We start from the raw sequence: 26,266 nt of genomic DNA on the forward strand, positions 1-26,266 counted from the left end.
AGTACAGACACACAGGTTTCTCAGCCTGCTCCTTTTTTTTCCTCTTAGCAATTTTCTTCTATCAAGTTCTCATAATTTGTGCACATCCAAAGAAGGCAACACAAGCCACTTCACTTTAACACAAAAGAAACTTAAAAAGAAAAATCAAGAATTCAAACAGCCACAAAGTAGAAGTATAAAGGAGAGAATAAAATAGAGGCTGCAAGAGAACACGAGGGGTTAATGTTCTGACCACTGTCTGCATATATAAAATCATATCACCTTATCTGAAAAGTTTAGACTCAAAAGAAAACCCTCTGTTTAAAATACCTTTTAGGTATATTAAATCTTTAAGCTGAAGATTACAGCAAATGTTTTTTCTTTAGTGCGTAGCTGTTTGTCTCACTTTATTTACTTGGTATTGGGTATTTGTCAATGTCATTTCATATCTGCAGAAAATTCATACGTTCTATGGAAGTATGTATGTGTGTGAGTGTGCTGAAGGTCACATGACTGTTTCATCCTATTTGGTGGAGCAGCTTGACTTTTTTTCCCTTGCTTTTGGTGATGGTTGTGAGTGCAGAAGTTGATTGACAGATGCATGCCAGAAACCCCCATTCTCCTTTTCAAAGACTACATATGATGGATTGCGATCTTTCAGCTCAGCAGGACACAGGGACCATGCAAGCTGTAATTGGTCAGGTATGGAGTCAGCCATTTCTCAACTCCCCTTTTATTTTTTTTTTCACAAGGGTCTAACCATATGATTCACATAATTCATATTTACAGTACCATCTTTCTATCTGTATCTTCAGCTACCAGCGAGTGTAGTACTGAAAGTGAGAAAGGCAAAAGAACCACAATAATCTGGCCAGGGAATCACTAGATAAACCTAAATTACCAAGCTTTTCTTCTAATAAACCCTGTTTATAATTTAGTCTGAGCTTTGCCAAATCAATGTATTTATTAATTTGCTGGTTTATTTTGTTTAAATGTGCTGAAGTAGAAGAACTGAGGAGTGAAAGTGTTATGTTTGCTGGGGAGTTGCTTTCTATTTCTAATGCTGTTCATTATATCTATATTAACTGTATTCCTGTATTACAGGCTGTGGTGCTTTTTTATTATTATATTTTATTTTTTCTTCTTTTGCTCCTAATCCAGATAATGTGTGATTGAGCTTGGTAAATGTAGTAGTGTTTGCTGCTGCAGAGGGGCAGCCTGCAAATTAAACACTGCCACAATCTGAAAGGTCCAGGTGGTCTGCTCGTGCTTCCTAATGCAATCCAGCACAACAGCTTTAATAAACAGCTCTATTTAGTTCTCCCTCCCTGTATCCAGGGAAGTGAACTGGTCTGGGGCTGCTGTGATGAAATGCCAGAAGAATATCTCTCAAAGGCCTCACAAGCTGATTTTTAGAGCTTTTCCGTTTTGTCGTCTTTGTCTTCCAAATGGGTCAGTGAGTCCTTCTCTTTCTGTTTTGTGATTTCTGATAAGTCTGTAGTTTTTATATGTGTGTTTTAACCGTGCTGTCTTGAGCTTTAGCCAGAAGAGAGAAGAATCATTGTATTTTCATTTGTTTCAAATAATAACCTGAAGTGGGGAAAGAATTGAAATTATTTTGTTCTGATGAACAGGGAGGGCTGTTTTCCTATGAATGCAGTCGGAGTCAGATCAGGGTGCCTGTTTTTATTTTCCTAACAAAATTTTAAGTGCTCAACACTTTCTCATTAACCACTGACTTGTAAATCAGTCTCTGCTAAAGGGTATTTTCTGAACTCTCAAAAGTTTTGTGGTTTTTTGCATATGTTTCCAGTATAGTGAACGAATGCAGCTGAGGTGATGACATAGTATTTGTTTTCTATATGTTGTTACGATGGTGGAAAAATATGCATTCTACACACTGTTTTCAACTAAATTATGGCAAAGCGCAGAAGTCCCTCAAAGCACATGGTTTATTAATACCATCGTACACAGTAATGCATTTCTGGGCGGAAAACGTCAAATATGTAATACCATGTTTACCACAGACTTTTATTGCTTTAAATATTTTAAAAATAGAAGATACATTTTTTATTAAAAATCCTCCAAACATTAACAGCTTTCTATTAGGCTGGCTTATACCTAAAAAGTGGGGCATGTTTGCCAGTACTACATTGTGAGAAAATGTGTATTTTAGAGCGTGTTAATTACCTTTTTGTTTTACTTGGTCAGTCTTAAAGATATATTTTTAAAGATACAATGGGCAGATACAATGGGCAGGTTTTGAGCAAATACACTTGACAGAAAATGTACCCGAAACCTCAATACATCTCACAGCTTGTAATGAATGTCTCTTTAACCTAACTTTTGTTTTGGCATGTAGGAAAGTGTAAGTTAACTATTTATATTTAAAGCTTACCAGCACTCAGAAACTGGTTTCGAGGCCAGAAAAGATAGAAGGATTATTTTTTTCTCTGTGCAACATTCCATATTTCATCAATTAGAAAAAGTTCTGTGAATGTCTGGAATTACGTTTAAATTGTGTGTTAGTGTATTTCATTTCCTAAAATCAGTAACAAGGGCATGGACTTCAAAGAAAAATGCATTTGGCTGTTTTGGGTGACTAACTTCTTTGGGGGTTTTATGTCAGAATTTATAGATATTATTATTCTGAAATTTACTGACTTAGGTGTTGCAAAAATTTTATTTAGATCTCTCTGTTTGCGTATTTACTTATCATATGGATGAGTGTGCACATCCAAATGTGTTCATAAATCCACAAAATTTTCAAGTATGTTTTTGTTTTGATTAATTGTCCAGTTGTTACTAGCTATGTATTAAGATAGAACTGAAAGTTTAACAATAATTTTTTCTGATAAAATATTTTGCATTTTCTAGTTGTGTAATAAAAGAGTTAGTTAAAACTTGGGAACCTCAGAGCAATCAATATAATTACCATTCATTGCTGTAAAAATAGAAATAGACTTTATGAAATTTCAGAGAAAATAACTATCTAAAGGCAAACCCTGTACCAGAAAAATCATTCTTACTGTAAGTCTATATTTAGTATTGATAAATAACAAAGATTTGCATATTTGGTTGTTGCATATTTTGAGAAGAGACCTTTATTTCCTGACACTGTTAGAAAAAGTTCTTAAAAGTCTCTGTTAACTTTCAAATCTCCAAATGCAAAAACTTAAATAAATGCTTATCATTTGGCCTTTTATTTCAGATTTCTGTTTTTCTCCAGCCATGAGAAGGAAAATTTTTTTGACTAATCCTGCAGATGTATCTTTAAGTTCAGTCTTGTTTACTGCTAATGGGGTGTGAACTTGCCTAATTAAAAATCCAAACTTTACGTGTCTAACTCTGATGCAATGGAGATCAGAAACACTGGCAGCTGTTTGTAGTTCAAACCCCAGTCTGTGTATGACACGAATGTAATAGCAGGAGCACACTGATTTAAAGGCCTTTCCAACACCAAGTACTTGGTCGTCATTAAATGCATTTTCCATCTCTTTTTTTTTTTTTATTTTGTTTTAAACCTGCTTTTCATGTCTTCCTAAGCACCAGAGCCCACAGTGGTCCCCCTGATGCTGGCAGTGGTGGGCATGGGGCTACAACCCTGGCCATCACCTGGACCCACCCAGGGTGTGGAATTGCTTGTGAAACTTCCCTCTGGATTTCCCCCAACCCCCAAGCAAGCAATAAAACAGCCAAATACTCTGAAGAACAACCACCTTGCCTAGTGTGTCAAGATCTAGAAGCTCATTGCTCATTGTGATTTTGATTCATAACTGGAGTGTTTGGCATGAAACCCTGAGCCCTGCCAGCAATAGTCTGTAGCATCCTTCCTTCCTTGCTGAACCAGAATAGCCAGGATTTCTTCGATTGTGTTTTGATCTTAGACAAACTGTTAGCTGGATTTTTATGCCATATTCCTTATATATCCTGAGTCCATCTGAATGAGCAGGTAATTAAATATGTAATCTAATCACTCCAATTATATTATAATTTCTCTACTTTCTCAAATGGTACTATACCTTTCTCTTCTTTTTTTGTTTCCTCCCCATCTATTTTTTTTTAATTTTTTTTTCGCCCCAGACCTGAGCCTGTGAGTGACAGGTTAGTTCATCAGCATTACAGCCCTCCTGTTTGTGTCTCATCTCATGCAGACAGGTCAGTGTGTCCAAGCCCCTCGTGGCTCTGCTGTCCCCAGGGAGCCCAGGCCAGCCTGCCATGGTGATCCAGCGGCCTCGGGGCCCAGCCTGGCTGCACATTTCTGTGCTCACTGGCTCTGCCAAACGCAGCAAAGCGGCAGAGGGAGGGGGGCAGCTTCCATTACAGCTCTGTGCATTGAGGGGAAGCAAATTAGGGAACGTTCTTCTTCAAATAACCATAGGTTTGTGGTTATTATTGCTATGCTCGGGCTCTCTTTCTACAAGTTAAGTGTGTTTATTTTCTGTAATTCAATGGTATCCTCCATATGATCTCACCATGTAGTAAAAGCTATTTATGCAAGGGTAAATGTGCACTCTTCCCACAGAGGGTTCTGCTCTGAAACCAATACATTGCTGCAGCCCATGTGGATCTTTCTGTTCTGTTTCAGTTATGTGCCTATTAAAAAAATTTTTGTTTTGTGTTCTTCCCCTTGATTAACAACAATAGAGCAGGGGGATACACGTTTCAGAGAAGCCTTTCTGTAACTCATGGGTCACTTTTCAGAAGTTCCATCTGTTGTCAGTATTGTCTTATAATGCAGATTAATACACATCCAGGAGTTTAATTTTTACCAAATGAAGATCACATGTGTAATGTTAGTTGGTCTTGAGCAATCTCTCAGTGATTCTTCTTGTAGTAGCAGAGAAGGTATTTTAGTCATGGAATACCTGTTTCCACCTTTAATCTAATATAAAGGATTGCCTATAATGTATACAAACAGAACAGAACCATCTTCCACATACCGTTATAGACCCACTTTTACAAGACAACAAGGAGTTGAGCCCTTTTATCTGCAATCTGGGACAAATCCTGTTCTTTCTAGCAGGAATTAGAGCCACCACGGTAAGCATGACCACTTGCATAAGGAAGGTCAGACCACTTGTCCCCTTGTCTGTCTGTCCAGCACAGACATTGTGGTCCTTTTCAGTCAGCAACAATGGTTTTCTGCAGTTCAACACTGTGGCAGAGAGACTTGTGGACAGGTACACACTGGCTGCTGTTTTCAATAGTAGAGAGACAATGTAAACAATAAGAATTATGTTTGAAAAAACTTCAAAAACATACTTTTTAATATTTATGAACAAGCTGGTACTCTGATAATGAAGCATTCCATCTTTGCAGAAACCTGCTGTTGTATATGCTCTCTAGAATGCTGTGTCCCTAAGAATTATTATTGTAAGGAGATGCAGGAATGTGGCTCTAATATTTTACAGTATAAATATTTGTTGTAGAGAAGTTTGGATCTCGTTAATTTAATATATGTAAATTCTTTGGTCGTAGGCCTGGATTCCAGCAAAAGAATGCATTTTTTGTTGACTTCTGGTTTTACAACACAAAAGATATTTTTTTCATTTAGATTCATGCTTAAAAAGATTTTTCTTCTTTTCACACAAAAATTAGGTTTTAAGTGAAACCAACCTTATAAAAACGTCTTTAGTAATTTTTCCTTATTGAATTTCTTTATTATTTTCTGTTTTGTACTACTCTGCTGTCTCATCTGTTAGTTTGGGGGTCAGGCCAATTTAGAGGTATAATTTTTTTAAAAAGCTGTGATTTACACTCTGTTTATATTCACTGCATTCTAATTGTAAGAGAAAAATAAAGTATGTCAGATGACCTTTAAATTGCTGGGCAAGTGACACTCCTCCAGTGATGTAGATCATTATCTTTTGGCAATGCATTTACATTCAAGTACCTCTGTTATGTTTCCTAGATTCTAGACTGATAAACTAAATATCAATCTGGGCCATTTTTTTATGTGCAGTTCATAGAAGTGACGGTGCTGAGCCTCTTATCTTGCACTGACCTGTAGCTGTAACAAGACTTTTCCTTCTCTGATCTGAACTGCAACTCAAATGGAAGAAAATAAAAGGACAATCAAAGAGAAATTATATACAGCACTTTCACCATTAGATGAGGATGTGGCAAAATATTCTTTTTTTCCTGTCATTTACATTGTTCAGCAGCGTTGGCTTGTAATGCATTTTTTTACTCTGAAATTGTAAAAATGGCAGGAAGAACCTCCGATCACACAGCTTAGAACATGTGCGTGTTTATCTCTCACTAAACTTAACTAGACTTAAGTGTGTGCTCCAAAGTTAGTCAGCAAATCACTCAAGCCTCTAAAAGAATTCTGCTTTTGCTAAATCTTCACGTGCACAGTATGGTACTGAATTCCACGGGATTCCTGTGCATGTAACACTTTGCAGGATCTCGCCCATTGAGTTACTGCTATTGCTGATAAACATAGCAAAGTCTGGCTGAAATGTTACCTATGTCATTATTATGCAAACTGTTTTATAATTAGAACTGACTATTAGGATTAAAGGTGGAACTCAAGGGTGTTGAACACTCACTTCTGGAGGATATCAGGACTGCAGGTAAATGGACTGGCTTCAGGGGTTTTGTTTTAACGTTGTCTTTGAAACTGATGTGATGGGTAGTACTTTCTCTTCAAAAGAGAAGTACTAGTTGTTGATATTTGCTGCTGATTCTCTGTTGACTGTTCCATAGGAGAGCCTTATCTAACTGTTAGATCAAAAGAAAAATTTGAACATCAAGAGACAGTTTTAAATTTCTAGCCATTCTTAAAAGTGGTAGTGAGAGAAAGTTTAATAAAAAGAAGGGTGAGTAGAGAGGCAGGAGATGCAAAAATATCTATCCCAAACAATCCCTACATGGTGAAGTATATGAATTAAATGTTCTTAAGCTGTTTAGAATAGATTTTGTAGTTACTAATAAGCCTGTTTTTCTATCTATATTTATACATGCCATATCATATTACAGCAAAACTAGGTCCAAAAAACTTATGCATAATCTTCCTTTGACTCCCATGAAAAATAGCAACTGATGTCACCAGTACTGGTGCATATGCTTGAAGCTGAAAAAATCTCTGAGCCTCATCAGTGGATCTTGCTGCCTGCTGTCCCATGCCCTTTGCACCTGTGATTGAGGATTTACAGGGTGGGACTCTGCTGGCTGTTCTTGTCAAAACACACAGGTCTTGTCTTGGCTTTCCTGTGCCACCTCATTGTAAAAGAAATCCAATCATTTGATAAGCAGTGCTGCAAAATCACACTTGGGAGGGTAATTTTGGCCCTGTGATATTTCCAGTGAGTATTAACTAAACTACTTGCTAAATATGATCTATTCCCATAGGTAACTTTCCAGGATGGGGCTCTGAATACACCAGTGGGGAAGGGCCTTGTAAAGGGAAATAGGATCTGAGGCAAAAGATAAAAAAACAACCAACGTTAAAGTAGAACTTCCTTCTATTTCAGTCACTGATTCCATAAAGTGATATTTATTTTACAAGTTTCTAGTGTTTTCAAGGACCTCAGACTCGTGTATGTTTAGAAGACACAATCCAGCTGTGTAATGGCACTTCCAAAAAGGAAATATTACAGGGACAACAGTAAAAGACAAAAGTGTTTTTTTGGCTGCCCCCTGCTATGGAAATGAGTTTCAAGAAATAGAAAATAACAGAGCATGAGGTTTTTCTGAACATTTTAGTGAAAGTTATTTTAATAGTATTACACAACAGCTGCTGTTAGACATATTAAAAGTGATACTTTTGTATTGGAATGTTGTACTTTTCTCTAAACTGTTTACATCCCTAACTGCTTTTCCACTTGCTGAGCCAACTTGTGGAGCTCTAACTCAGTTTTCACTTGAGCTTTTCTCCTGTTTCAAGTGCAATGAAGTTTTACCAGAATAAAGAGCTGATGGCTTTAGCCCATATCTGGAAGTCATCTTTTTTTGAGAAAATGAATGACTAAATATAAATTTTCAGGATAGACTAAGACTAAAGCAACAGTATTGAAGACCAGAATGTTTCGTGTCCTTGTTTCAAGTTTGTGAATCATATTGTCTCCCATCAATGCAAACTGGCAGCAGCTTTTTTCATAGTATATCACAATGAAGTCTGTGATTGTTTTGGGTTTTTTAATTATGGCAATGGAGAACTGTGCCTGATTGTTGCCAAATCCACCTTTAAAAATAATTTTTAAAAAGGGCTAAAGATGCAAATAATTCTGACAATGGTTAAGTCTGGTGTTTCTGGGATACTGTCATGATGACTGTTGGTACTAGAACCAGATGCTGCCAAGTGCTGAATGCTTCCAGAATCCTGGACTTCCCTCCAGCTTTGTTAGGCAGGACTCTGTTCCAGTGAAGTAAAATAATCTGGAATAAAGGAGAATTATGCTGCTCTAGGAGAAAACAGCTATGACAGCATTCCTGGTCATTGAGTCTTCCCCTGCCTTCACTGCACCCATCCCTTTCTGTGTACAAAATGTGCTTCACATTCTTCAAATGGATTATACAAAGCAAAAATAACATCTGCAAACAAGAACATCCTACTGTTTGGAGGACAGGTTGAAAGTTGTGGCAAATGTAGAAGTGGCTTCTAATGTGGAAGAATAGAGCAGAAAACATCAAGCTCATTTTGTTTAGTGTCAGTCATGGTGATTTATCATTATAGTCAGGGCAAACTGTGATCTTGGAGTAGAAACAATTTTGTCCATTAAGAGGGAAAAAACAACCCCAGAACCCAGAATGTTCCAGCTTGATTCTTATGTCCTTAGGGTTGCAATATTGGATTCAGAATTGGGGAAGCTTAATCTTGCAGCCAGATTTGACAAGATGCTGGTGGAGTAGTAGGCAGAAGTGATGGCTTGTGTGTTGTAATGTCCATGGTGGGAAATAAAAGAAAGATAACAAGATTTGTCCCAAAGTCTGGGTGCAGTACTCATCACCTGCTCCAGCTTTTCACCAAAGCAGGCAAGAAAACCTTAGGTGTGCAACTTGGTGAGCAAAAAGCCTGACAGAAGACAAACTGAAGTACTCCGAAACAGCTCGTGAAGGGCCTGCAACAGCTCTGAACACAGTTATCTGTTGGTTTGTTTTAGTGCTCTTGCTTATTTGAAGGGTGAGCATGGAACCATTTGAGCATATCCACAAGTATTCCCCCCACTTAGTGGGAAAGCTCACATGAGCACCATATTGTGTATTAGACAATGTAATGCTAAAGGCTTTTATCTCCCCTGGTTTCAAATAGACATGTAGAGGTGGGAAAAAAAATAAGCCAGTTCTCCTGGAGAGTAGAAGTCTGGGATGTGTCTGTTTGTGTTTTGAGGGGTGTAGTCAAAAACCTGGAAGCTGCAGTTGAAATTGGCAGGTGTTTGGAAAATAAGAGCTGGATATTGAATAGTCAAACAACAAAAAAGGGGCTGAAGATTGGAGTTTCTTCCCCTAAATATAATGGGCTTTTTTGTTTTTTAAGTTCATGCTAGATTTTAGCAAGAAGAGCAATTTAGGGTTGCCCTCCAACTAGGGATTTAGAGTGACTCTGTAATGGATTTTAACCCAAGAGGCACTGTGGATATCCAGCAAGCCTTTCTTCTATTCTGCTCATGTCCTTATGCTAGACCCATCACTGTAGTTATTAGATCTCAAAGATTACATTCTTTGATCTAGTGCTTTCTAAATCCTTAAACCATGGTTTATTTATTTAAAAGGTTATATCCAGCATTGGATTGGATTGTAAAGTACCCTTTGACTCTCATGAAGGACACAAAAGAAACAGATGCTGCGGAGGGCATATTTCCTTCTGGCCATGAAGCACCACAGCATTTTATTGAATTAAGAACTGTACAAAGATCTGTGCTTTTAATTTGGAACTTTTTTGCCTCATTGGTATCCTGATGTCATTCATTTCTGATACAATGACCATCAGGGTATGCAGGTAAATTTCAGTTGCATTCTGAATTAAAAAAGAAAAGCTGCAAAGTAGCCTCATATTTCCCTAGGAAGATAAAATCACACCAAACGTCCAACAGATGTTTAACATGAGGGTGCTGGGAATGCATTCTTGGGGTCTCTTTTGGATCCTTATTTACCAGGATTCATCAGAAGTACATCTGTGGAGGTAAACAGGGTTACATTTGGACAAACATGATCACCAGCAGCCTTTAAGCTTGTTCCATCAGATTCAGAAGCCCTTACATGAGCAAATCTACTAGTGTAGCCTACAATGTTGGATTAATTAGGGATTCCCAAGCTACCCAGAAAGAAGGCACAGAAAGCAAAAGAACAGTAAAATCAAACCCAATGTGCTCCATCTTGACTGATAATAATTACATTCTATCCAAATTAATCTTTTTGTTTCTTTTCCCAATCAGTCCTGCAAGGCAAACTGTAAAAAGTGTCATGTTATTTCCCTTGATTTTTGAAAAACAAGACTGAAATTAGAACCTGAAAGGCAAAATTTCATTAAAAATATCTGGTTTTTTTTCATTTTTTTAGTGTTTGGTTATTTTCCTTTTTTGAGACTCTCAGCCCCTGGTTATGTAGCCTGATGCTACTTTATACCAAGACCTCTTCATACCATCTGCAAATACAGACCAGCTGTAAAGTACATATAAGACTAATTTATTTATGTGTAGTTCAAAGTTCTTTTCTATTTCCACAACTGGTACATCATGAGACCCAGGATGTAATTAGGGAGGGGTTCCAGATTGATGGACTGGCATTTCCACTTTTTTCAGATGCAAATGGAAAAGGGATAGGCAGAAAGCAGACTGGGGGAAGAGAGAAAGGAGTAAGCCTTATTTAGCTCCAAATAGATATCCATTAACAGACATGGTGAAAGGTCCAAACCCTGGTTTATGGGCCTCCATCTGTACCTTTGCTGACAAGTGAGCACCACTCAAACCAGAGTAGTCAGAGGTGCCTTCTCAATCAATCTGGTTTTAAATGAGTATTCTGAAAACAAAAGACTTAATCTATTTTTCTCCTTTTTTTCTCCATTTTTACCCCTTGAGCCTCAGTGTTGCTCACTGTCATTTAGCAAAGATCTGTGTTTCTGGAGCATTATTCAGTTGGTACACCTGGATCAGTGAAAAAGAAAGTAAATGAAATTCATAGGAATTAATTTCAATTAAATGCCCTCTCTATATACTTTATATTGCTGGTTGAATTCTTCAACTCCAAGTCAAAGGGTGAATAAAAACAGCAAAAAGAAGAGAAAAGCTAAAAAAGAAGGAGAGTTATGCTAATGGGGAATATCTTAAAAATTTAGTCAGACATGGAGAAAAATATTAAAATAGCAATTTGGGGGTTGACCCAAGAGTTTTCTTTGAAATTTTGGGAAGCTTCCTACTCCATTTTATTTCATAATCCCTTTTAAATGGGAAGGTAGGAGGCTTAAGGGATTCTGTGAAGTTGTGAGATATTTCTCTCTTTGCTTCCCCATTTTGTGAGAGCCTAAGGGAAAAATATTGGCAGGGCTTGTAGAACCTTCTATAATTGAAGTAGCCCAGTATTTCCTATTTTAAGACCTTTGCTGCTGCTGTTAGTGTTTCCACCTGGTTGGCTAACTCTTCCTGAACACTTTTGAAGGCAATTTCAGCTAAAATACTTCAGTGGTTCCCAAGGAAGTTAGGAAAATATGGGGCAGTTTTGCCTATTTAAAAAAATATGTCATGATTAGGGCAAAACTCTGAATTTGATGAGGAGTAGGAGGATTGAACTTGAGATGTCTCTCTGTGTATCCTGTGACAATCCACCCATCCCTGACTGTATTCCAAGCCTTTGAGAAGTGTAGTTGGCACATGTTTACTTGGCAACTCTAAACAGCTACATCCCCCGAAGATTCAAAGAAAATAAAGGTGTGAAAGAGACCTGAGAAAGTCATCTGCCCATAGACAGGATCAACTTATCTGAGTCACATCTGAGAGGTGTTTGTTGAAGTACTTCCTGGAAAACTCCAGCAGTGCCATTCCACATTATCTTTGCGCTATTCACTGCATCAGGTTAAGGCTGGATCTTCTCACCTTGTTTAGGAATATCAGGTTATTTCTGTCCCTCCTTGAAAATCCACCTTCTGAGTGGGCCTGTTGTGGGAAGGGGCAAAGGTGGCACTAGGGACCCCTTCCTGTGCCATGGACTGGGTGACTCTTCAGGGGGAGATGGAGGAGGCAGAAGGTGTGATCCAAAGGAAGACACGACAAGGGCTGGGGAACATAAAAGATACAGGTTTAAACAATGAATACACAAGTGGTCAGCCATGACTAGAGAGTGGTGAAGGATGGAGAGGAGAAGTAGGAGCTGGAGGGAAGAGGGTCCAAGAGACCTTGGGGACTATGAGGAACAGTGGGGAAGAGGACCTGCCCTGTCTGTGGGCAAGCTGAGAGGAAAGAACCAACTGGACCTGGTTAGGGATGGAGCCAGACACAGAGACCCAGGTGCCCTTGCTGCTCAGAAATTGCTGCCAGCAAATGCCACTGGCAAATGTCTCAGTGCTTTAAAACATGTGAAGCTACACACATAAAATGTTGAAAACATTATTTGTGCTGTTAAGCAACATTATTCACGTGCTTTGTTTTTCTTGTAAATATATACAATAATTAACCTTTAATTACATAAACAACCATATTGTTTATGTAACAACTGCACATTAGGTTTCTGTAGTGTGACTTCTTTCTGAATATTCTAACCTACATATAGTGTTATTTTGCTCCCTAGAAATTGCAGGGAGCTTATGAATGCTTGTCTACATATGCACACATGTATATACTGTGTGTATATATTTATTTTGGACCAAATTCCAGATTTTGAATTGGAGGGGAAGTATGATTGTTATATTTGCATGATTTTAGAAGATTAAAAAAGATAATTTTCAAAGAAAACCTAACTTTGACTAAAACACTCAAACTATCTTATGAAATGTCAGACTAAAACATGTGGCCTTTTATTCCTCTTTCACATGAATGGTAGGGTTAAAGGTTCTAACATAGCTGATTTTTCATTTTGAATGAAAAATTTCCCAGAAATCTTGCCATTACTATTTTCACCAGGCAAAACCTATCAACTTACCCAGTAGTTTTGGTAGAACAGTGACTGTCATCTGGATTTTTAGATATATATTGACACCAGTCTTTGTACAAAGCAGACACATTAAGACCCCAAAATAGATGAGACTTGGCTCTTAATCTGCACTGCCTCAATTAGTTAAAAATGGAAGCATTGCAAACAAAAGTGCCCTTTTTTTTCCTCTTCAAGTGTGTGATACAGTCCCTTTACAGCAAAATTAAAGCTGCAGGTTCCTATGGAGAAACAGCATTGGATTATTATTTGAACAGATATAATTACTACTATCAGCAATGTGGAGCAACTTTAATTCCTGTACTACACTACACCAGTTTTACCTCTGACGGGGGGGGGTAATTTTCTGAAACTTACTTAGCTTCTCTTCAGCCTTATGTACAATTGTGACTGTATCTCATGTATGGTTTAGTGAGAGCATGCTGAGATGGAGCTGGGAATAGGGAACTAGTCACAAACCAGAGTGATGTGCAGAGAGGAAGGAGTAACTGTCAACATGGATGTATGAAACAGGTGGGGTGGTAAGATTAGAAGAAAGCAGAAGATGCAGCGTGGAAGAAGGGCATGGCAGTTAGAGAAGGTTTGTGATAGTTTTATAGATTGAACTAATTGTAATAAGGACTCAGAAAGGTCAAAAGAGTAGGACTAGTAGCCAGGATCAGGCTGTGGCAGAGAGCTGTGTGGAACAGGTGTGTGCAAAAAGACTGAGGATAATAAAACTACCTCCAAGTTATATTCTTTCTCTTTACCTTCATGCATTCAGCACCTGCTCAGATACAAGTGCAGGGGCCCGTTGTAGGAGGCATCAGCAAAGCATTCTTGTGGGAGGGGTCAGCAAGAACTGAGGCAAGCAGCAAACCAAGGCTCAATCCCATCACTGCAGTTTTGCCTCAATCTTTGCAAAACTTTCAGCTATTCCACCATTTATGTTAACCCTCTTAATTGCATTGTTATCACTTAACTATTGGCCACATTGTCTGGTGGCAAATTGGGGCCCACAATGTTTGAGATAAAAGTTACAAAACCAAGAACAAGTCTGCGACGCCGTCTCAAAAAGTGACTTACATCCAGAGCTGTTCTGTTGGCTGAGGTGTTGCTGGCTGTGGGATCAATCCCTCCCTCAATGGGAGTTAATGATTTTGTTTGAACTTGGTTTTCTAAAAGATGATTTGTTTCTTGTTCTGTGTCTTTCTGCTTTGGACCAGCCAACAAACCAACAGTTTTTTTCATAGATGGAAAACTTTTCTTCAAAGAGCAAAGATACATGGAAGATGAAAAAAAAACATTAATAGAGAGTTTTGAAAGCTGTTTTTAAAAGGAGGAACAAAGAAATAATTATTCTGCCAGTGCATACAAAGGTATGGGTTTAATCTTTTTCATATTGGGTTCTTTTTCCCAACAGCCTGATGAGGGTTTTGACATTTAAGCTGCAAAGACGGGAAAGCCAGATTCATCCTCAAGCCCTGGCTTTTATACTACCACTTGCAAAATTCCTGTTAGGCTAAAGAGAATGACAGTCATGCAAAAAGTGAATTATTTTGAGAATCTGTGCTTTGCTGTGCTGCATCAAGTGTTGTATTACAGTATTGTTAACAAGCTTTCTTCTCAACAGAAAGTGCGTTGGCCTTACTACAATTACCATTCACTACCACTGCTTTTTTGCTCTCCACATCAAAGGGGTTTATGCTTGAATATTATGTCTGACCTTGAATAGTGTGTGCAGTTTTGGGCCCCACAATACACAAAAACACTAAGTTATTGGAGAGTGTCCAAAGGAGGGCCACGAGGATGGGGAAGGGTCTGGAGGGGAAGTTGTATGAGAAGCAGTTGGGGGCACTGGTCTGTTCAGCCTGGAGGCTGAAGGAGAGACCTCATCTCAGTCTTCATTATCCTCATGAGAGGAAGCGGAGGGGCGGGTACTGACCTCTTCACTTTCATGACGGGTGACAGGACTCGAGGGAACAGCAGGAAGCTGTGCCAGGGGAGGTTTAGGTTGGATATCAGGAAGAGGTTCTTCACCCAGAGGCTGGTTGGGCTCTGGAAGAGGGTCCCCAGGGCAGTGGTCACAGTTCCAAGCCTAACAGAGGTCAAAGATTGGACAGCACTTCCAGGCACATGGTGTGATTTTTGGAATGTCCTGTACAGGGCCAGGAGTTGGACTTGATGATCTTGATGGGACCCTTCCAACTCACCATGTTCTGTGATTCTATGAATCTCTCTTTAATGTAGTTACATATAAGTGTTTTACATTGCAACCTCCTTTTGCTTCTGAGCCCTTCACTAACCTGTAAGATGAAATGGAAACATAAGTATTCGAGCCTGGCAGTTTTCCATGTCAGTGTGTTTACAGAAGTACTGAATATGTTGTCCAGGGGCGTCCAAAGGATCTCACCAGCTCCAGTGTGAAGGTTGGGCAGGGTATCAGCAGTGCTCTGTGGGAGATTCCCATCATCCTCTGAAAGGCCAAAAGGTGAAAAAGCATAGCTCAGTTTTTCACTGTGTTTGTCATCTGGAGAATAGATCACAGATGTTACTGTGTGCTTAGAAGCATGGGGTAGTGTTTAGCTTCTGAAACACTTATTATCTTCCTTACTTCTGGCTTTCTACAACATGCCCTTTCCAGTCTTGGAGATTGTCCTTTTTCAAGTATTTTCCCAGTATTGCACCCCCACTTTGGGTGGGTAACTGTGGGAGCAGACCCAGGTTTTGTGAAATGGCAATAGTATTACAAACGTTGGGTCTATGAGGATGAAGACTCTACAAAATGCCCCTAAAACTGATATTTTACACTGGGTCTACAAGGATGTAACGGAATAAAAGTACGTCACAAACGTGTCTTCCCTATTGTATTTTCCCTTAGTCATTCCCTATCCAAGTTTCTTCTTCCCATAATCCCCTAGGGTTTCTTTCCCACCATTTCTCCCCATTGGTTGAAGTTCTGAATCCTCATTGTTTCTTATCCCCATTCTCTGATTGGTTGTTATCCTCATTCTATCATTGTTCGTTGTAATGTTCCACCCCTTTACCCTATTGGTCTATTGATCCTTCATTTGCATGTCCCTCGACCAATAGGAAGCCTCGTACTGCCCACCCTTCCAGAACCTTCCCTGCCTGAGATTATATAAATGAGGCATTCAAATAGGATTTGCTTCTTCTGCCACCAAACCTCTTGGTCTCTGGCTGTCCTTCCTTTGCAGCTGCAGTTTCATGTACCGGTAGGTAACTGCATCAGGAGATGGAGTTCAGGGGTACTGGGCTCACTTCATAGTTCACAATAAGAATGCATTCATTCTGTATTTGCTGTTTTCTAGAGAAGCTGACAAAATAGCCCACTTCAATCCTGTGCCAAAGGTGACAGACCTAGAACGTAAAATGCTGTAGTCCCATTGACTTTAATGCAGAACCTTCTGATTCTGTTGCTAAATGTGCCACTATTGATATTGCTAAACAAACCTTTATCATGAGACAGTGATCACAGTCAGACCAAGTGTAAATACTAATTAGAGCCTAATCCAAAAATCTATTGGAGTTTGTGGCAAGATTCAATGTGTTTTGAACATGTCCCAGGGTAAAAAAACCCCCAGTATTTTAGCAGAGTTCTGTCTCTGCAGTTGAGAAAACTTCTTTGCTTATGAGAGACTGTTTTTGTTTACTTGAGTCCTCCCATGTTCCAAAGCTCTGCTCTTTTTAGCTTGATAGATATAATGTGTAAGCTCTTAACAAGTATGAACTGACTGCAGAGAAGTAGAAGCAGAAACCCCTGTTCTTGCTGTATAAGGAATGCCATAATGGAAGGTTACCTCTTTAAATAAAACACAGAGCAATTATCTAACTTTACTGTAGTGTCAAGCTCAAAATCTGTTACACTTGTTTACAAATGTCTGTGGAAAAAGGATGAAAGTCCTGGCTTTACTGAAGTCAACAGGGATTGTTTCATTAACTGATATGGCTTGAAGAATTTATGGTAGTTACAGGTACACAAAGTCTGTACTGAAGACAGAACAATTCCAAATCTGCTGTGAATGATCCTGATGAATAGAGATTAAGGAAAAATTTCTAAATTCCAAAAGCTATATATTGACTAATACCCAATGTACCATGAAGGAAATTGAGAAAAAAAACAACCAAACAACTGCTCCGAAACCTAAATGCTCATTCTCAGTGGTTTAAGAACCCCATCTTCCAAGGACAAATCTTTTTTTATTCTTCCCTTTTATTTCCTGGCAGTACCTACATTTTACTGTCGCCATTTACTGCTTCAAGAGTGACAAGAACTTTCAACACAAGATGCTTTTTAATTAAATACCTCATTCATGGCATTATTCAATACAGTATTTTTTGTTTTATGTAATACTTTAGTATCACTACACACATTTTCTTGGAGTATGTACATCAGGACCCTCTGATACTTGTACTATGGCAGCAATCTCCCACAGAAGTCTTCCCTTCCTCCTCCCTGGGCTGTAGGTAGGCAGTTGTCCTTACTGACTTTATTATACTTTTGCAGTTAATGCTGAGCTGTCCAAATGTCATCTGATTAGCTTAAAGAGAAATACTATATAGGAATAGGCACAAGTGAAGTGTTCATTTTTACTGAACTTCTTTATCTGCTTCTGTTGTACAACCTATGCAATCAAAAAGATATCACAGAGTCACACAATTCCAGAATATGCTGAGCTGGAAGGGACCCACAAGGGTCATGGAGTTCAACCCTCAGCCCTGCACAGCCCCATCCCCAGAGTCACACCCTGTGCCCCAGAGCATCATCCAAACTCTCCTGGAGCTCTGGCAGCCTTGGGGCTGTGCCCACTGCCCTGGGGAGCCTGGTCAGTGCCCACCACCCTCTGGGGGAAGAGCCTTTTCCTGAGATCCAACCTGACCCTGCCCTGACACAGCTCCAGGCCATTCCCTGGGTGCTGTCCCTGCCCTGACACAGCTCCTGGTCATTCCCTGGGTGCTGTCCCTGCCCTGACACAGCTCCAGCCATTCCCTGGGGGCTGTCCCTGCCCTGACACAGCTCCAGCCATTCCCTGGGGGCTGTCCCTGCCCTGACACAGCTCCAGCCATTCCCTGGGGGCTGTCCCTGCCCTGACACAGCTCCAGGCCATTCCCTGGGTGCTGTCCCTGCCCTGACACAGCTCCAGGCCATTCCCTGGGTGCTGTCCCTGCCCTGACACAGCTCCAGGCCAGTCCCTCAGTATGTGTTCATATCAGATACTGGTTGTATGTGTCTCCAGACACACAGACTTCAGGATGCTTACAACCCTTACTTCAGTATTATGTAATTGGACCTTATGTTGATTCAGTTCCTCTGAAGAGAGAAATACTTCTTTTGAGATCAGATTTGGCACATTTTGGTGCTTTTAATTTCTCCTCAGAAGTTAGTAATTTTCATCTGATAAAAAGACTGTTTCTGTACAAATGGGAATTAACACTTATCCCAGTTTTGAGGAATTAATGTAGAGTTAATGTTACCTGAAAGGATTTTAAACTGTTACAGGCATTCCTACATTTCAATCATTACAAGTATCTCAAAAATGAGAGACCTAATTAATTTTTAAATTGTTAGATTTGCAGACCAAGATAAAACTGCAGCATGTTTTGATAACTGGAGGGATGCTACACCTTGTACAATTACATATTTTAATGGAAGAAATGCCTAACAGAACCTCAGTCTACATCATTTAGGGAAACTTTGGAAGATTTTTCAGTTTTCCAGATGTACTTGCATGTTTTAGGAATATTCTACTTGTCAGTCTATAGGTTTCTTCCTCCTGGTTACACTTTTAAATGTGTGTCTGTGTCTCCCCTGATGCTTAATTTCTCATATAGCATAAAACTTCTCTGACAAAGGCATTTTAAAAATTATGTGCCAAAATCTGAGGCAGTCACTCAAAAGCCTGTTTTGTTTTTAAGTACAATAAAAGAAGGCAAATTCTGAGACCTACAATGGAAAATTTTATTGAAATCTTGTAGCTCTTAATTTAGGAGATATGAATTGAGCCTTTCATTATATAGCAATTAAAATCACACAATTTCTTAAAAAGCTTTTCTAAAATTCTACCTGGAGGTTAAGTCTTGCGAATTAATTGTAAGTTGCAAATGACAAAGGGTGCAATTTTGGCTTGCTAAAAAGAATAATGTACCAAAGTTGAGGAAATGCTCCAACTGTCCTCTATCAGAGGAGGATACGTCTTTTGGCAGAGCTCATTTATATTAAATAGTCAAAACAGATTTTTTCCTCATGTGAATTATTTTTTGGATTTTTTTTCTGAATCATCTGGTATGTGAGGACATGTGTTTCCCTCAAAGAACGTTTTTAAAAATACCATGAAATTAGAATTTTTCACAGAACAAGTACTGATGGTCATGTAACTCCTTGGGAAGGGAAAAGCATCTTGGAAAGATTTCAACTTTTGGAGAGTTTTTTCCCCTTAAATGTTACTTTGTAATAAAATACAATCACTTCATAGTGATTTCTGCCAGAAAATGTAAGGAAATGGTCAGTAAATGGAGGTCTCTTGTTTGGTCAAGTGTTCTGAACCTCCTTTTGACCATAAATTTCAGAACTTTGCCAGATTTTTTGTGTCCGAAAATCATGTCCCTTTGGAGAGCCAGAAACTGAGCTCTCATGACTTGAGAATTGCTGGTTTGTCTTAAGCTCTGGTTGTCTCATTCTTCACAGTAAGGAATCCTTTAGTATATGTGCATAAATACTCTCCCTCTTCCTCTCCTCCTAAGTTCATTTCCTTGCTATTTGGGTAACTTCAGCCTGGATGGGTTGGAATTTGCTAAGTCCATGCTTTGTGAAGTGCTTTTTGTTGATTGAATGCTTGTTTTAAACTTTAGCCAGGTTCCTTATTTTCCAAAGTTTGCCAGTAAAGTTGTGTTATTTTTACCCCCGAGAAGTGTTGTGGAGTTTCTCCCATGTGTGGCCTCGAGGTAGAACAGAACTGAAAGCCCCTTTTAGCAAATCCCTCAGGTGGGTTTTGGGACCCTTGTGCTTTCTTAAGGTAAAACACCTTTGGTGAACTCGTGAGCCAAGCCTGGGGTGTTACAGTAATTTTTTGCCAGCCATCAGCAATGGCTGTTGTAACATGTTTTACTGTTCTTTTAGGCAAAGTTATGGTGTGAAATGAAAGGTGTTGGTTTTTCTAAAGCTTGGCTTGTTAGGGTTCACAGTAATACAGCAGCAACAAATACCAAATGTTTAAAGAATCCTAAAATTATCTAAGTTAAAAATGAACAACCTTAGTTCTTGAAGCTGAAATTAATTGTTGTGCAAAAAGAGTCTTTTCTTTAATTAAATACTTTTGTGCGTCACTTTGAGGGGTTAAGTGGAAGACCCAGTCCATGCAGACTTTGTAGGTGTCCCTCACATGAGGTTAAGTTCCACACCTTTTAGAGAGCTCTGTGTTTTGAGTGTGAAAGTTAGCAGGATAAAGTTGGAGTAAATGCACACATGTTTAATTGTCAGCTGATAATGATTACAAGTTCTCAGGGATTTTTCTATTGGTTCCCAAAGGTCTCCAAACCTTAGCAAAAATCCATCTAACCAAAAGGTTCAGTTTGACTCTATCACCCACATGTTACAGGGCATGTTTAAAAGATGGTTGCTGCCAAGATGAACAAAAGAAACAAGACAGACTCTTCTGCCCCAAGCCCAAGCAACTCAGTGCAAGTGAGAGAAACTTCTGTCTTACACTGAGGTGAGATGAATTGAAACCTTGGATGGCAGTATGACACAAATACCAATCATGTTGCCTGATTATGGATGATACTGTCAAGTGACAGACTCATCTGTAGGGAGCTCCCTTTCCAAAAGAAAAGCCCTTGACTTCATGGGTCTGAATAAATACATTTCTTTTGTCTCCTGTTATGAACCTCTTAAAGTGCAGACAGCCTCTTTCAGCCAGATGTTGCTTTTTGTCTCATATTTAGAAAAAAGAAAGCAAACTTTCTGACTGTTTTCCTGTAACTAATTTTGTGAACTGGCACCCTTCATAGCAGGGTGTAGCAGGGTCCTCAGGGGAAACCCTGGCTGAAGCTTTCCAGGCTGGGAGCAGAAAGTGTGCAGGTCTGGGAAGGGCAACACCCGAGTATATTTTACTGACCAGAGATATTGGGAAGTGGATCCAAGGGGTACTGTTGGGGCAGGTGAAATGCTGTTTGCTGGGTTATTGTGGAAGAAGAGGAGGGACTCTGGTCAGTGCTGTAAGATGGGGAGGGGCTGCCAGCCCCTGCTGGGATGTGGCTACCGCAGGAGGCCCTGTGTGTGCCTGTGGAGTGCCAGGCTGGCAAATGCTTACCCTTGGTCCAGAGAAGAGCAAGGAGGCTGGAGAAGGGACGGGAGCACAAGTGCTGTGGGGAGAGGCTGAGGGAGCTGGGGGTGTTTAGCCTGGAGAAGAGGAGGTTCAGAGGTGACCTCAGCACTGTCTGGAACTACCTGAAGGGAAGTTCTGGCCAGGTGGGGTTTGGTCTCTTCTCCCAGGCACTCAGCAATAGGACAAGGGGGCACGGGCTCAAGCTCTGCCAGGGGAAATTGAAGTTGGAGAGCAGAAAGAAATTCTTTGCAGAGAGAGTGCTCAGACATTGGAATGGGCTGCCCAGAGAGGAGGTGGATTCCCCATCCCTGGAGGTTTTTAAACTGAGCTTGGCCGTGGCACTGAGTGCCATGATCTGGTAAATGGACTGGAGTTGGACCAAGGGTTGGACTTGATGATCTCAGATGTCTTTTCCAACCCAATCGATTCTATGATTGGTGCTTGGCCCAGCCACCTCTTGTGCCAGGTGGGTGCTTGCTGTGCTCACCCTTGGGCTGTGCCTTCCTGTGCTGTGGTAGGATCCCTGGTGCAACCTCTTAGTGCTCCCCATGTCATCTCTCCTAACACCACTTTATTAAAAGGCTTTCAACAGAAAATAAAAGCCCTCTTCAACCCATTCTGCTGTTTCCTTCCACTAAGCTGCTCTCTGGGAGCTCCTGCTAATATCATCCTTGAGATGATGAAACCAGGCCAAATGCGAGGATGGATATCGGAGGGCTCATTCTTTAGTGACTGGTAGCTTGTGTTTTCCTCTGCACCTGACCAGGGAGAGTTTTCTGTTTGGGCACAAAGAATTATAGAAAGTAATGCTTGCACAAATAATGATGCTATAATGATTTGTAAACAAGAGTTCTGCAGTGGGGTTAATTCCTTTATTGCTGTGGGTGGTGTGTACATAAGCCCATGCCATGGGTCTAGAGAGCCTTGTCCTCGCTGGAGTGTTGCCCTGAACCTGTGTGACTTGCAGTTAATAGTTTGCTTATGCTGTAGAACACTTAAGAAAACTGTATAAAATTCATGTCCATTTCCTATCTTTTTATCATATTAAAATATGAATGTGGATTGACTGCATCCCAATAACATTCTGTCTGCTGCATCCTATTAATGTCCAAATATGCTTTTCTCCTGGGATTCCTCTGTGCATAACTGAAAAAAAACCAAACAGACGGTGGCATAAACTGGGCCTTCTCTGATTCCCTTTGAACTGTTTCTTTCCACCTCTTGTCAGACTACTCCAGTAAGTGCTAGCTAGGTATCTTCATAAACTGGTGATGGGATAGAGTAGGAGAACAGCATGGTATCAACAGTAATGGACTTAAAATCACATTTTCCATCATAATGACTCTAACAAGAGTGGTACTGTATTAAAATTGTTAGCCTTACTATAAAAATTCTTTAATAATGTGGTGCCTGAACAACTGAAAGCCATTAAGGTCTTTATAACATGGCAGCCAGTGTCCTGTGCAGTGGCATATTAAGCAGGACTGGTGTCTGAAGTGCTCTCCCATTATGCGCCAGTTCAAAGGCAGCAGGACTTGTTCCAGAGATCATGGGTACTATCAGAAGGGCTGGAGCAGAGATGCCTGCAGATAGCACAGCCAGGGTTGAGGCAAAATGATTAAAGGAGAATACTCAAATTTTTTTGCCATGAACTTTTCTCACCATGCATGCTAATTATACTGATAAATGAGAGAGAGGTTTTCTTTAGAGGTATCTCCATCCCACCCAGACCAAGAGAAAGACATCTGCTGGCAAGATCTTCTTTCTCCTCTATGTGTTGAGCAGAATGTTCCTAAGTGTGCTCAGTGCTGTCTGCACTCATGCCATGTAGTCTCCCCGTCATCTCTGTCTCGGTTTGGTGAAAGAATTGGGGTGGTTCTCCATCCTTTCTGCAGCAGAAAAGACTCAAGGTGAGAGAGAGAACAAATCCTGTAAGGCAATTCTATCACTCTCCTCATTTTCATAATCTTTCCTTAGCTTCCTCTGTCTTCTAACCCTGCTATTGATCGTGTCATGGGCCACAGCAGACCAAGGCAGGGGGCTGAAAACCTTTCTGAACAGCAGTTGCCAGTCTGCCTGTTGCAGCTTGAAGGAGAAAAGCATGCTGTGAAAACAATCAGTGCATTTGCTGTAGATCTAAGTGATTCCAACTAGGTCGATGCTTCATGCTGATGTGTTGAAAACATTTAAAAATTTCTCAGAGTTTGATTTCAGCTGAAACATTTCAGCATGTGTCTGACTCTCTGAAGTTGTTATTTCTCACTAATGTAGCAGACAAGAGTTTTTTGCACCCTAGCACAAAGCAGTAGGGAAACTGGGCCTTTTGTCCAGGTGGGCTTGCTCTGAATGATTTTACTGGAGGGGGAGGTTTGTTGGTTTTTTTTGTAACCTGCAGCACTTGCAAATTGATTTTAGAGGAGTACTAGTTTATTTCACGAAGGGAAAAAGAGGTAATCACAGTTTTACAGAGTGTGAATGAGAGTATAGCTTTACTTAAACTACTTTTGTTCTCTGTACTTGAATGTTACTTCAAAGGCAGGATAGTTCATTCATAAATACATGAAGAATATTTTACTTTCTTTAATGCACAGGATGTTTCTTTGTAATGTGTTTGCACTCAGTATAATTGGTGCGATTCTCTCTCGGCTGAGGATCACAGAGCAAATGAAACATTGCCTAAAGAAATCTCTCCTCATCCAAATTAGTGTTTGTTCAGTTTCCAGGAGTGGCAGAAACCCAGGACAACATTATTTTATGGCACATGGTGGCACAATTGGTTTCTGAACTTCCTGGAAAAGACCACAGAGAAACAGAATTTGCTGTAGTTTCTCCTACTGCTTGGTTTGGTTTGCACATGCTCAGCAGCCACTACAGTCTGTAAGCAGCTAAACTGATGAGAAAAGCCAGGACTGCTGTCCTGGTTTGGAGCTGGGGGTTCAGTGGGAGCCAGAGGTAGGACCTCACCTCTCATTCTGCTCCACTGCACTTTCAAGCACACTCTTCTTATTTAATGTGCCTTTTTCAATAACAAGTACTTATCAGTGCCTGTTGATCTCTTTGGGATACCTTTTTAATGATACAGCATATAAATATATATTAAATATATGTTGGAATGTCTCTTCCCTCAAGGAAGTGAAGTCACCCCTGTGTTGCCATTTTTGCTGCTTGCTTCAAATAACACAAAGAACATTTTTGAGCTGTTCCAACAGGAAATAGTGAGCAAGTACTTGCCTTGAGGTATTTCATTGAGTTTCAAAATACCAGCAGATAGAGATGTTAGAAAAAAACCAGATATTTTATTGGAAGAAAGTAATAATAATAATAATAAACCCTTTTAAAAGCTGTATTTATCTGTGGTGAGGAATTTCCATTCCCCCTGAACTAAGCCTTTGCAAATGCAGTGTATAGTATATGTGGCACTAATGGATTTTACACTTCAGCATTTATTTCACCAAATATCATGCAGGGAACAATAGTTGTCATTTAAGTAGCTGTAGTTTGCAACTGTGTAAGTCCTAGACATTAAAACTAGATAAGTCAGTGTAGAGGTGTGTGTGAGAAATTCTGTAGTCTTAGTGGCATTATTTCATTCAATCAGTTTTAAAATTAACTCCATGGGGATGCTGCAAAAGTGCAAGTTATAATTTAAATGTGCTATTAAAAGTCCTGTTTATAAAGAATGTATATACTTAATTTATATATTCAAGATGATGGTTTACTTAGATACTTGATTTTTTTTTCCCCAGAGCAGTGGGTAGAATGTAGAGAAGGAAAAACTTCCATGCTGTTTAAGAAGCTTATACCTGGTAGAAATGTAGCCAGATCAGACCTTTCTGCCATGAGCTACTGTGACTGCTGAGCAATGATGGAAAGTTTCTTCTCTTGGGACTTGTCCCATTGGACTATGTATGTGAAAGCAGGGAAGGGAGGAGGGTTGTTCCAGTAAGGAGTCATCAGTGGTCCAAACAAGTTGCCTTCTACTAGTGTGGATTTGTGTTTGTAAGTTGCAGTGGTTCCTGTAACATTAGAACTGGTTAGGAATTGGTTGCAGTGTCAGTTTGTATGTATAAGGCCTATTCAAGCAGAGGTCAATGATGCTGAAGTGCTCAGTTCCTCCATGGAATTCAGAGAATGTGGATTATTAGCTTGTGCTTTGGTCAGTCTTTTTGGTGGACTACTGAGGAGGTAGTTAAGGGTGACTTTAAAATTATTTTATATATTCTACTCTGCCTCGTACAAAGGCTTCTTCAAACCATTTTCAGTGTAATCTTCCCTGAACTGTAAAAAAAAAAAACTCACATTCAGAATCTGTACCCCAAGAGGAATTCAAACCAAAATCACAGTGCTTCCCACAGGCATTCTTCCCCTCAGCCTACTTTTTATGATGTAGCTTTTTCAGCCCTGGGTTTGCACAGCATTAGCCACCATTGGAATTGATGCTGGAAAACTACACAAGGCAATGCCCTTAATCTGAGTTTGTTGTGAAACTGAGAAGAGAGTTCTGCCTGAATTCTCTGTGAGGTTTCCTAGCAGGAAGCATTCTGTCATTTTCTGGTGAGATTTGTTCACAAGGACCTTAAAGAAAGGGTCTTGCTTTGATCTGTCTCTTACAGAAGTCAATGAAAGAGGCTCCATTGATTACAATGACCATTGGGAAACTGCCTCATCCAGAGCCACATGTAGACTTCTGCATCTGGACAATTGCTTTTCCTCAGTAGCAATCCAAGGAGAGATTGATGTAACTACACAGGGAAGACAGACAGTGGTGAGTAAGAGGGAGCTCATCCCAAAGAGCAACTGAACAAAGAGGGAGTGGAACATGACAGCTGCTATGTTTTGTTACTGCTCATGTGCTGAACTGATGGGTTCAAATAAGT

At 39.8% G+C, this 26,266-nt stretch overlaps 1 protein-coding gene across 1 annotated transcript in view; it reads left to right on the forward strand.

Annotated features, from left to right (window-relative positions):
* Window positions 1–576: 576 nt before the first annotated feature.
* POU6F2 (POU class 6 homeobox 2) overlaps window positions 577–26,266 on the forward strand; it is a 295,043-nt gene continuing 269,353 nt past the window's right edge. Inside the window, exon 1 of the mRNA XM_071560682.1 lies at window positions 577–681. Within this exon, the coding sequence (XP_071416783.1) occupies window positions 577–681 (105 nt within the window). The remainder of the gene's footprint in view (window positions 682–26,266) is intronic.

Source organism: Pithys albifrons, chromosome 7, assembly GCF_047495875.1.
Source record: "Pithys albifrons albifrons isolate INPA30051 chromosome 7, PitAlb_v1, whole genome shotgun sequence".
NCBI lineage: Eukaryota > Metazoa > Chordata > Aves > Passeriformes > Thamnophilidae > Pithys > Pithys albifrons.